Source organism: Pristis pectinata, chromosome 1 (assembly GCF_009764475.1).
Source record: "Pristis pectinata isolate sPriPec2 chromosome 1, sPriPec2.1.pri, whole genome shotgun sequence".
NCBI classification, from domain to species: domain Eukaryota; kingdom Metazoa; phylum Chordata; class Chondrichthyes; order Rhinopristiformes; family Pristidae; genus Pristis; species Pristis pectinata.
The window spans coordinates 12,304,251-12,317,487 of NC_067405.1; the positions used below are offsets into that span (position 1 = coordinate 12,304,251).

Sequence of the window (13,237 nt, forward strand, 5' to 3'; positions counted from 1 at the left end):
CAAAGTTAGTGAGGCCTAGCTAATCTTCACATTTAAGAAAGAATTACATAAACACTGGGCAAAAATTAGTATGTGAAGAGGGAGAAAGGAGAGAAGCAGCTCAGCGGAGATCCCTGTCAGAAATTCTCTACCTACCATGGGAGCACCTTTACCAAGCAGAGTGCCGTGGTTCAAGAAGGAGGCTCACCATTACCCTCTCAAGGGGAATTTAGGGTGCTGACCTTACCACAGATGCTCACATCCAAAGAATGATGTTAAGATAAGACATTTAAGATATATATTTATCTATTAGTCACATGTACATCGAAACACACAGTGAACTGTTTCTTTTTGCGCTACTGGGAATGTTCTGGGGGCAGCACGCAAGTGTCGCCACGCTTCCGGCGCCAACATAGCGTGCCCACAACTTCTAACCCGTGCGTCTTTGGAATGTGGGAGGAAACCAGAGCACCCGGAGGAAACCCACGCAGACACATGGGGAGAACGTACAAACTCCTTACAGACAGCGGCGGAATTTAACCTGGGTTGCTGGCGCTGTAATAGCATTACACTAACCGCTACGTTACCGTGCCGCCTAAAAAAAATGACTAAAAATTGTTAAATGTTTTGGGTGTTGCATGAATGCAAAAGGGCTCCTTTATGCAAATATTTCCATAATTCTCTGCAGAGACTCTTGCATCTCTGTTGGACACCAAATTCATGTTAAACCTGAAAGCTGCAAGCATATATTCTCATTACTTGTAAGATAGAGTGCTGGCCTGCATCTAAAATGAAGACAACAAAATAACAAGGTGGACCAGAAGCAAAGGGTGGATTGAAAAATCAAAATAAAATACTGCAGATGCTGGAAATCTGAAATAAAAACAGAGTATGTCCGAAACATTCATCAGGTCAGGCAGCATCTGTGAAAATAAAAATAGAGTTAACTTTGCAGGTTGGAAAACCTCAATCGGAACTGGGAAAATGAGAAAACAAGTTTGACACTTAAATCGACAAGGCAGAGAAGGATATGGTTCCAACGTACCCAAATGGGATGAGTGTGGATGGGTAAAAAGGTCAGCATAGACGTGGTGGGCAAGGGGTCCATTTCTACACTGTACGACTCTATGACTCCATCACTCTAAGTTAGTTTTGAGTTGCAGAGAAAGATGGGGAGTAATGGATAGGACTGGTAGCTTGTGGCCAGGAATACCTTGGCAATAGACTGTTATGAAGCCACCCAGTTGAGAGATTAGTTAGAAAAAGGGAAAACAAAGGGTGGATTGATTGGGAAAATGAGAACAGAAACACTCAATGGCCAAATGTGAAGTCCACCTGCAGTTTCAAAAGATTTCAAACCCTTCTTTAAAATCTGCTGCTGGGATATGTTGGGAGGCATCTTTCATTTCAGTTCCTGTTCCTGACAGTATGTAAATAGTTTACATGGACTGTGAACAAAATACAAGTAAATATTGGAACTGCACCAACAGCTTTTTATTATAAGGGTACCTTAAACTGATAATTTAGCTCTTAAAGCAGTTCTGTCTGACAGAGAATGTGGCCATTATTGTGTTATCAACATCAATAAACAATGTTCACAAAAGATGGCATTTAGGGCTAGATTTTCTGACAGTTTTACAGTAACAAAAGACTTTAATCAAACATATTTTTCAGTGGGATTTCAAATAACAGCGTGCTTGGATATTATTCAGAAGTGTCAATATGAAAATACAACATGCTAATTATCTAAGAGAAAAGGGAACAAAATATTCAGATACGTCTGTTGAATATACAAGGCATCTCATTGGTATTATGTAGTGGGAATGTGTGTGTGCTTTCCTATACACAGATATCACACTGACCTCAGGGGTAAGGTGGGTAGGGTCAAAATCACAGATGAAATGTACTTATGGCTGAAATCTGGCTGCACTTGGAGCCCTGATAACTGACTCTCCCATACAGAGGTAATCAGGCTTATTGCTAGTGGTGGCTGAGACATTTGAAAGGGTTGAATAAAGTAATCTTGAAGGCAGGAACCTGGGAGAGAATGTGCAGTTGTTAAGGTACTTACTGTAAATAGAGTCAGATACCAAACCAGCAGGTTAAAGCACAACAAATCTTTAATGGACAGTGGAGGCACAAGAGATTGCATGTGCTGTAATCTGGAGCATAAAGCAATCTGCTGGGGGATCTCAGCGGGTCAGCTAGCATCAGTGGAGACAGAGGGAAAGTCGATGTTTCAGGTCAGGATGCAAAGGGGGAGGAGTGAGGCAGAAGCTGGTAGGTGACAGGTGGATTCAGGTGAGGGGGAGTTGATGGGCAGATGGATCCAGGTGGGGTCGGTGAGGAGGGATTGATATCTCCTATCCCCTCCCCCAACTGTTCCCATTTGCTCATCTCCTCACTGGGATCCACCTATCGCCTACCAGCCCCTGCCTCACTCCTCACCCTCACCTCTTTATACTAGCTACCTCCCCTCTTTTCTTTCGGTCCAGATGAAGGGCTTCAACCCAAAGTGTTGACTGTCCATTTCCCTCCACAGATGCTGCCTGACCCGTTGAGTTTTTTCCAGCAACTTGCTTTTTCCTCTCTAAAGCACAATTTTATAGCAACTGCAAAGATCCTGTACACAGACTGGAAGAAAGATTTACATTTATTTAGCACCATTCAAATGACATCTGTATGTCCCATAATACTCCATAGCCAATAAAGTACTCTTGAGCTGCACACTGCAAGCTCCCACAGACTGCAATGTGATAACGACCAGATATCACGGTTTGTATCGGAGGAGTAAATATCAGTATGGCTACCAGGGATAGAACATAGAACAGTGCAGCACAGGCACAGGCCCTTTGGCCCACAATGTCTATGTTGACCATCATGTCTACTGAGACTAATCCCATCTACTTGCACATAGAACATAGAACAATACAGCGCAGGAACAGGCCCTTCAGCCCACAATGTTGTGCCAGACTAATTAAACGTAATTAAATGCCTACTAAACTAATCCTTTCTTCCTGCACAATGTCCCTATCCCTCCATTCTCTGCATATTCATGTGCCCATCTAAGAGTCTCTTAAATGCCTCTATCGTATTTGCCTCCACTACCACCCCGGGCAGCACATTCCAGTCACCTGCCACTCTCTGTGTAAAAAACTTGCCCTGTACATCTCCTTTGAACTTACCCCGTCACCTTAAATGCATGTCTTCTAGTGTTAGACATTTCGACACTGGGAAGAGATACCAGCTGTCTACTCTATTTATGCCTCTCATAATCCTATTGATCTCTATCTGGTCTCCCCTCAGCCTCCACTGCTCCAGAGAAAACCTCAGGTTTGTCCAACCTCTCTAATCCAGGCAACATCCTGGTAAACCTCTTCTTCACCCTCTCCAAAGCCTCCACATCCTTTCTATAATGGGGTGACCAGAATTGAATGCAACACCCCAGATGCCATATGCCTTCTTTACCACCCTATCAACCTCTGCAGCCACTTTCAGGGAGCTATGGACTTGGATCCCAAGATCCTTCTGTACATCAACACTGTTCAGGGTCTTGCCATTAACAGTGTACTGTCCATTTACATTTGATCTCCCAAAGTGCACCTCACATCTGGCTGGATTAAACTCCATCTGCAATTTCTCAGCCCATATCTGCAGCTGATTTATATCCTGCTGTATCCTTTGGCAATCTTTTACACTATGCACAACACCACCAATCTTTGTATCATCTGCGAACTTTCAAACCCAGCCATCTACATTTTCATCCAGGTCATTTATAAACATCACAAACAGCAGAGGTCCCAGTACGGATTCCTGCAGAACACCATTAGTCACAGACCTCCAGCTAGACCACCACCCTCTGTATTCCATTGGCAAGTCAATTCTGAATCCAAATGGCCAGTCACTGTGGATCCCATGCATCTTAATCTTCTGGATGAGCCTCCTATACGGGACCTCGTCAAACGCCTCACTGAAATCCATGTAGACAACATCCATAGCTCGACCTTCATGATTCATATCCCTCCATTCCCTTCATGTTCATATGTCTGTCTGAATGCCTCTTAAATGCCACAATGTTGTCAGCTTCCACCACCACCCTGGCAGCGCATCCCAAGCACCCTCAACTCTCTGTGTAAAAATCTTTCCCTGCGCATCTCCCTTAAACTTCCCCCTTCTCACTTAAACCTATAGCCTCTAGAATTTGACATTTCTACCCTGGGAAAAAGACTCTTACTATCTACCCTAAAGCTTTGACTATCTACCCTAAGGCTCTAACCACTCTGACTACCTACCCTGCTTTTTTTTGCCTTTAAAACTGCTCTTCAACCATGGAATCTTCTGTATCCACCTGAGAGAGTCTCTGTTCAACTTCATTCAAAGAGACCAACTTCTACACTTAACGAAGCATAAGAATGTGAGGTGTTGCACCTTGGTAGGACTAATGTCAATAGACAGTACACTCTTAAGTGCAAGACCTTTGTTAAAGAGCAGAGAGACCTTGGGGTGCAAGGCAATGACTCATTGAAAGTTGCTACACAGGTAGACTAGGTGGTTAAGAAGGCTTATGGAATGCTTGAGTTTATTAATCGGAGGATTGAGTATAGGAGTCAAGAAGTTATGATGCATCTCTATGGAACTTTGGTTAGGCCACTCTTTGAGTATTGCATGCAGTTCTGGTCACCTCACTATAGGAAGGATGCCGAGTCTTTAGAGAGCGTACAGAGGAGGTTTACTAGGATGCTGCCTGGATTAGGGAGCATGTGCTATCAGCAGAGGCTGGACAAACTTGGGCTCTTTTCTCTGGAGTGGTGGAGGCTGAGGGGTGATCTGTTGGAAGTGTATAAAATTATGAGGGGCATAGATAGGGTGGACAAGCAATATCTTTCTCCCATTACTGAGCAATCCAATACCAGAGGGCATGCATTTAAGGTGAGAGGGGGTAGGTTCAGAACAGACGTGAGGCGTAAGTTTTTTACTCAGAGAGTGGTGGATGCCTGGATTGTGTTGCCTGATAGGGTGGTGGAGGCAAATTCATTGTGGGCTTTTAAGAGGGGCTTGGATGGGCACATGAATGAGAGGAAAATAGAGGGATATGGGCATTCGGTAGGAAGGAATAGCTATGTCAGCACAACATTGTGGGCCGAAGGGCCTGTTTTGTGCTGTATTGTTCTGCGTTACATTAAAAAAAATCGGGGCAGGAGTAGGCCTCTCAGTCCCTCAAACCTGCCCCACCATTCAAAATGATCATGGCTGATCTGCCCTACTCCTCTGTTTTGCCAGTTCTCCATAGCCCTTGTTTCACTGATCTTTCAAAAATGTACCTGCTTCCACTTCAAATACCCTCAATAATCTAGCCTCCACAACCCTCCAGGGTACAGAACCAGAGATTCACCACCGTCTGGAGAGTAAACCTTGACTTTTGTATTCTAGATTTGGGCTGGAACCTGAACCAACAACCTTCCAAGTTGGAAGCAGGGGAACCAGTTGAGTAAAACTTAACACACGCTGGACTGGGTTTGTTCCAATTCAAAGTGAACTGGAGTGAGCAGAGAAAGAGCCACTCGACCCATAAACCTGGGATGAAGTTAAATCCTGGTTGATAAACCAGTGTGTAATTTATTATTTTCTCCAGTCCCCCTGTGGTTTAATGCATTTTGCATTTTGGACACATCAACAATAACCAGTTTCATGACATTTCAATGTGTAGCAACTTCATTAACTCAGGGTGTTTGTTCTAATTAATCAGATTTTGCTGAGTCCCCATGCAGACCAAATAAAAGTTCAAGCCAATTACTCCGTGTGAATCCTGAGATTACAGATTTGTCTCAAACTATGCTCAGTAGATGACACTCACAGCTCAGTTCAATCCGTATGAAGTCCTTGATCCCCAGATTCTCCAGGAAAACACCCGATGAAGCAGTTGTTTTAAAGAAAAATGTAATATCTGCACTCAGCTCCCCATGGAACGTTGGGAAATGGAGGTACGATGTCTTGGTGTTGAAGGATGCTGCATTCCAGTAATTATCTGTAAAGGCACAGAAGTAAATGCATTCTCTTCTAAGTTAAGGGCAAACAATAATGTCCATGTTTTCTCAGTGTTGCAGGCAAGAAATAAATTTGCCTTTCAATTTATTGAACAAAACTTGCAGTAACATTAAATTCTGACAAAGGATCTTCAACCTGAAATGTTAATTGTTTCTTTTTCCACAGATGCTGCCTAACCTGTTGAATTTTTCCAACATGTTCTGCTTTTTTTTTTCTTGCCAAAACACTTTATGAAGGGTCGTACGCTGACGTATATATCCAGATGGCATCAGGAAATTCAGTGTCAGATTCATTCTTCGACAGGCTGGGATTGGGCAGCTTTCAATCAGCTCACAGACATATCTCTTGCCTGTGTTTCAGAGGTGCTGGCTTTGAGACCCATTGTAAGACTTGAACCTTCTAAGCAATGCAACCTTCTGAGACATGAACTATTTTCTGATTGTGGTTAATGTGGAAAGTTCATTGTTTTACATTTTAAAGTACAAATTGCCCCTGTTTGTATTAGATTTTATCTGTCTGCTGTGACAAGCAAAAGATACCGTCTGAACAATTGTTGATTTTTTCTGATTAATTTGATTAAATTTATTGATAAGATATCTTTATTAGTCACATGTACATTGATGAGAGGAGTGCAGTTGATCTAGTCTACATGGACTTCAGCAAAGCCTTTGACAAGGTACTCCATGGGAGACGTGTTAGAGCCCATGGGATCCAGGGAAGATTGGCAAATTATATCAGAAACTAAAGACACAAGAGACACAGGCTGGAATCTGGAGCAACAAACAATCTGCTGGAGGAACTCAATGGGTCAAGCAGCATTCTTGGGGGGGGAAGGAATTATTGACTTCAAAAGGAATTGCCAAAACATCGACGATCCTTTCTCCCACCCCAACAAATGATGATCGACCCGCTGAGTTCATCCAGCAGATTGTTTATTGTATCAGAAGTTAGCCTAGTAATATGATAAATAGGTGATTGTGATTGGAAGCCTGTGACCAGTGGTGTACCACAAAGGTTAGTGCTGTTACCCTTGCTATTTGTTGTAAACATTTAATAACTTGGATATAAATGCAGGAGGTGTGATGAGTAAGTTTGCAGTTGGCATGAAAATTGGTTGTGATGTTGGTGTGAGGAAGATGGTTTTATGCTATGGGACGATGTTGATCAGTTGGTAAAATGGGTAGAGCAATAGCAGATGGAACTTAATCCGCATAAGCGTGAGGTGATGCATTTTGTAAAGACTAATAAGGTTCAGAAATACATAATGCTTGGTAGGTCCTCAGGAGTATTGAGGAATGGTGTACATGTCTGACGATCCTTGAAAGTGGCATCACAAGTAAACTTAAAAAAAAATTTTTTTAGTTTTATTTACAGCGTGGTAACAGGCCCTTCCGGCCCAACGAGTCCGCGCTGCCCATTTTAAACCCAAATTAACCTACCCGTACGTCTTTTTATAGAATGTGGGAGGAAACCAGAGCACCCGGAGGAAACACACGCAGACACGGGAGAACGTACAAACTCCTTACAGATAGTGGCGGGAATCGAACCCCGATCGCTGGCGCTGTAATAGCGTCGCACTAACCACTACGCTACCGAAGGAGGCATACTTTACCTTCATTTGTCAAGGTACAGAATATAAGAGATGAAAGTTATGTACAACTTTATAAAACTCTGGTTGGGCCACAGATGGAGTGTGATGTACAGTTATGATCATCACATTATAGGAAGGACATGATTGCACTGGAGAGGGTGCAAGGGAGATTCACTGGGATGTTGCCTGGGATGGAGTGTTTCAATTATGAAGAGAGATTGGGTCAGCTGGGTGTTTTCCTTGGAGCAGAGGAGGTTGAAGGGAAACCTGACAGAGGCATACAAAATTATGAGAGAGCATAGACAGGACAGATAGAAACTTTTCCTTATAGCAATAGTGCTAAAACCAGATGACATAGATTTAAGGTAAGGGATAAGAGGTTTAGAGTAGATCTGAGGAAGAACTTTTTCACCCAGAGAGTGGTTGGAATTTGGAACGCATTGTCTAAGCAGATTGTGTAGGTAGAGACTCTCACAAAATAAAGAAGTATCTAGATGAGTAATTCACTCACCAAGACACAGAAGCCAACAGAACAAGTGCTGGAAAAGGCGAATAGTATAGGTGTGTACTCGATGGTCGGCATGGAAACATTGTGCCAATGGGCCTGTTTCTATCTTATCTGACTCCATGATTCTATGACTTGATGAGATACTTTTTACTGCTCAAAACTTCAACAACAAATAATGTAATTACTGCTTCCTCAAGCTTTGTACATATAAAATACCAGAGAACAATCAATAACTTGGATAGTTTACAGAGGAAGTAAAACAAATAACTTGGATAGTTGACAAAGGAAATAAAACTCAGGGCTTTGAATTTGTATACAGAGGGTAATGGATAACAGGGATTGAGTCAAGGACAATTCCAGAATTAGGGGAGTTTAGGTCGCTGAAGTAAAGAATAATTTAGAATGAATCTAAACTAATCAAGAGAATCGCACGTTTGAATCACTTCAAGTTAACAGCGTGGTGAATGTCGATTACAAAGGAGAAGGGGAAATTGAGCAAATCTGTATTCGAGAAGGCAGTGAAGAGAACTGGGGTTGTAACCACTGCAGGATAGATGCATTCATTTGGTATCCTTGCCTCCAGTGACCACAACCTTTCTTTAAGGGCAGGACAGTAACAAGACTTCTACAGTTAGTGTAGCTTGAGCATTACTGTCTTTGACTTTAGTGGATGAATGTTTATGAGGTTGTGTGATATTTCTTGGGCTTCTACTTCATGACTGATGGTAACTGTAAATGGATTATTATCTCTGTAAAAATAGCAGAAACATCATCTTATAAATGTATTTGTATAGAAATCTGTTTGGGCAAGGGCTGCATTTTATGTCAGTATATCCCCCATCCAATAGTCAGTGGGTCAGGCAGCATCTGCAGAGACAGTAAGCTGTGGTTAATATTGCAGATTGATGACCTTTAAAAATATAAAATGCTAATTTTGTTTCTTTCCCCCTCTACAGACACTGCTTGACATGCTGATCATTTTCAGTTTCATATTTCATATTTCAGATTCAGATCCATGGATCCATATTGGCTCCCAGCAGGTCAATCCCATCAGTGCTAACTCTCCATTAATTTCACTGCCACTTCCCAACATTGCAAAGTAATTTACCCCAATGAACCTACCAGCACATATTTGGGATATGGGAGGAAAATGGAGCACCCAGGGGAAACCCATGCGATCACAGAGAGAGCAAGCGAACTTCACACTGACAACACCCGAGGTCAGGGTCGAACCCAGTCACTAACTGCTGCACAACTCTGCCACTCCCTGCTGCCACAGAATTTTTGGTTTGTTACTCGATGTTCAGCTGTGTTAGGGCCATTGGAACTAAATTCTTGGGCTGGGCACAGAACAAACACCATATGTTAATCCATTCATGATTGTCTGGTTTAGTCTCCAACACCAATATCTAGACTGATACACAATGTAGAACTTCCACCACAGGTACAAGCTATTCAGATCAACCAGTCCAAAATCAAAATCTTCGGAAGAGCAAAGTAGGGAATTCGAGCTGTAGTGTTTAGCACGGTGTTACAATACCTGTCTGTATCAATGATGCAGACACGGAGATGGTTGAGAGCTTCAAGTTCCTTGGTGTAAATATCACTAATACTTGTCTTGGTCCACCCACATTGACACTATGGTCAATAAAGCTCACCAATGCTTCTTCTTCCTCAGGAGGCTAAGGAAATTCAGCATGCCCCCAATGACCCTCACCAATTTTTATCGATGTGCCATGGAAAGCATTCTATCTGGATGCACCACTGCTTGATGTGGCAACTGCTCTGCCCAAGAACTGTGAACAGAGCCCAGTCTGTCACAAAAACTAGCCTCCCCTCCATGGACCCTGTCTACACTTCCCACTGCCTCAGGAAAACGGCCAACATAGTCAAGGACTCCTCCCACACTGTACATTCTCTCTTCTCCCTCCTCCATCAGCAGAAGCAACAAAAGACTGAGAGCACAAACCATCAGTCTCAAGGACAACTTCTATCCCACTGTTACCAGTCTCTTGAACTCTTGATCTTTCAACCTACCTCGTCATGGTCCTTGCACCTTATTTGTCTACTTTCGCTGTAACTGTAGCACTATATTCTGAATGCTTTTTTTCTTTTGTACTACCTTGATGTACTTACTGTATGTATGGAATGATCTGTCTGGATGGCATGCAAAACAAAAACTTTTCACTGTCTCTCAGTACATGTGACAATAATAAAGCAATTATCAATATTATAGTGCTGTAGCATGGCCAGTTCCTTTACTGATCATCTCGAAAATCAAAAAATATACAGGTGCTGGAAATCAGAAATATTAGCAGAAAATGCTCGAGGTCAGGTAGCATCTATGGAGAGAGAAACAGAGATAATGTTTCAGATCAATGACCCATCACTCTTCACCCTATTTGTAATTTAAAACATGATTATTTTCTAACTTTTCCAGGTGTGATGAAACATCAGAGACCAGAAGCTCTGTTTCTCTCCCTACAGATACTGTCCAACCTTCGCTTTCTGCTTTTATTTCAGGTTTATCCCTTAAGCAGGCACGGTAGTGTAGCGGTTAGCATAACGCTATTACAGCGCCAGTGACCCAGGTTCAATTCCGGCCGCTGTCTATAAGGAGTTTGTACGTTCTCCCTGTGTCTGGGTAGGTTTCCTCCGGCTGCTCTGGTTTCCTCCCACATTCCAAAGACATACAGGTTAGGAAGTTGTGGGCATGCTGTGTTGGCGCCAGAAGCGTGGCGACACTTGCGGGCTGCCCCCTGAACACGATGCAAAAGATGCATTTCACTGTGTGTTTCGATGTACATGTGACTAATAAAGATATCTGATCTGATCTGATCCATGCCCTTTATGAGGTGTTAATGTTTAGCTTCTCTTCAAGCAGTCATACTTGCAAGTGTCCCAATAAACCAGAATGTCTATATAAAAAATGAAATTTTTTTCATCTAAAATGATGTGGAAAAAAAATGGACCTAAATTTTGTGGTTGTGATGGTGGTGAAATTGTCAGTGATCAATGTCATTGCACTCTGAAATTGACAGCACATTGTGGATAATGTACTTGGACAGTTAAATGCAGAAGCCCAGACATTGCTAACAGCAAAGCCCTACTCCTTCACAGGCAACTGTTTTGCAGCCTTCTCTAATGTAATCTTCTGAAATCAGTGAAATGTCAACAACTTCATGCATTTCTGAAGGGCTCTGGCCTCAGAATACATGGAAAATTTTACATTTTGTTGCCTGGGTTTTGAATAAGTTTTTAATGGTGTACTAATCTATAAATGCTGCTTAACAACATCGCTGGATCTAAGAAACGTATTTTTATGTGTTTTTTGGGTTGCTGTTCTCATGTAATTATTTCAGAATTCTGTGCTTGTTATATAAATCTTTAGATATATCTTTTTCCTCTTTTGTAGGTTTATCTTATTTCAGCTTATAATAATCTCATGTAGAGGCTTTAATCTTTATTTTTAGGTTTTTTAAATTGTGTATGATGCCAGGTATATACAAAATTTGATTTTTTTCTTCCTTATTTGTTGCCTATGAGAATTCTGCAGTGTGATCAGTTAATTGCCACGACTAGTGACATCACTACTGCTGAAAGCCTGAGATCCCCTTGATCTAATATATGACCTCAATCAGCTCTGGGAAGGAATAATTCCATGCCACAGATCTTTGCAAGTATCTTCTTTCAAGTCCAGCGGTGAGCACTTCCAATTCACCATGGAGACACAAGAGACTGCAGATGCTAGAATCTGGAGCAACAAACAAAATGCTGGAGAAAGGGTCAGGAAGCATCTGTGGAGGGAAATGGATAGTCAATGTCTCAGGTTAAGACACTTCATTTGGACGGATGAGTCCAGATGAAGGATCTTGACAGGAAACGTCGACTGTCCATTTCCCTCCACAGATGCTGCCTGACCCGTTTAGTTCCTCCAGCATTTTGTCTGTGACTTCCAATTCACCTTGACTCTAAAATCCAGGCTGCAATTTTAAACATTTGAACTAAGTCTTTTTTATACCTCAGTAGGGATAACTTCTCACGGTATATTTTGTACCTGAAGTTGGTTGACATTTTGCTAAGCTCAGTATCTGCTTTAGATGTTTATAATGATTAAACAAGTCAAATTAGTGAGGGAAGAATTTGCTCCATAATGAATGTTTCGTTATTTGCCCTCTCTGTGCTTGTGGCTCAAGACTGTTTGGTCTGAGTAATGTTTCCATGTTGCAATTTTTCTATTATCTATCAACCTCAATATTTTTGTGCTCCCTATTGTCGCACTAAACACGCATTGCTGTGATGCATGCACTGAATTTAGCTTGTTCAGTTCTGGTCGCATCATTATAGGAAGGATGTGGAAGCTTCAGTGAGGGTACAGACAAGATTTACCAGGATGCTTCCTGGATTGGAGTGCATGTCTTATGAGGATAGGTTGAGCGAGTTAGGGCTTTTCTCTTCGGAGAGAAGGAGGATGAGAGGTGACTTGATAGAGGTGTACAAGATGACAAGAGGCATTGATGGAGAGGACAGTCAGAGACTTTTTCCCAGGGCAACAATGGCTAACACAAGGGGACATAATTTTGAGGTGATTGGAGGAAGGTATAAGGGGGATGTCAGAGGTAAGTTTTTTACACAGAGAGTGGTGGTGTGTGGGACGCACTGCCGGCAGAGGTTGTGGGGCAGATACATTAGGGACATTTAAGAGCTGGCCACATAAATGATAGAGAAATGGAGAGCTATGTGGGAGGGAAGGGTTACATAGATATTGGAGCAGGATAAAATGTTGGCACAACATTGCGGGCCGAAGGCCCTGTACTGTGCTGTAATGTTCTATGTTCCATGTAAAAACAAGCCCTTTCAGCCCATTTTGTCTGTGTCAACCACAATGTCAATCGACACTAACTGCATTTCCCTGCATTAGATCCATATCTCTCTATGCCTTTCCTATTCCTGTCCAGATGCCTTTTCAAGGCACCTCGTTCCAGATAACCACTGCCCTCTGTGTGAAAAACCTACCCTTCCGTGGTATAATCAAGTTTACAGTGAATCCCAGGAGGTTAAAGGGAGCGGGAACTCTGGACCCTGCCTCTGGCCGCAAAACTGTGCACATTCCT

General features: G+C 42.4%; 1 protein-coding gene across 3 annotated transcripts in view; it reads right to left on the reverse strand.

Moving 5' to 3' along the window:
• LOC127572752 (contactin-associated protein-like 5) overlaps positions 1 to 13,237 on the reverse strand; it is a 1,205,714-nt gene that overhangs the window by 288,606 nt on the left and 903,871 nt on the right. For all 3 annotated transcript variants that reach the window (XM_052020359.1, XM_052020369.1, XM_052020350.1), the window contains exon 16: positions 5,834 to 6,004. In XM_052020359.1, coding sequence (XP_051876319.1) covers positions 5,834 to 6,004 — 171 coding nt within the window. The remainder of the gene's footprint in view (positions 1 to 5,833; positions 6,005 to 13,237) is intronic.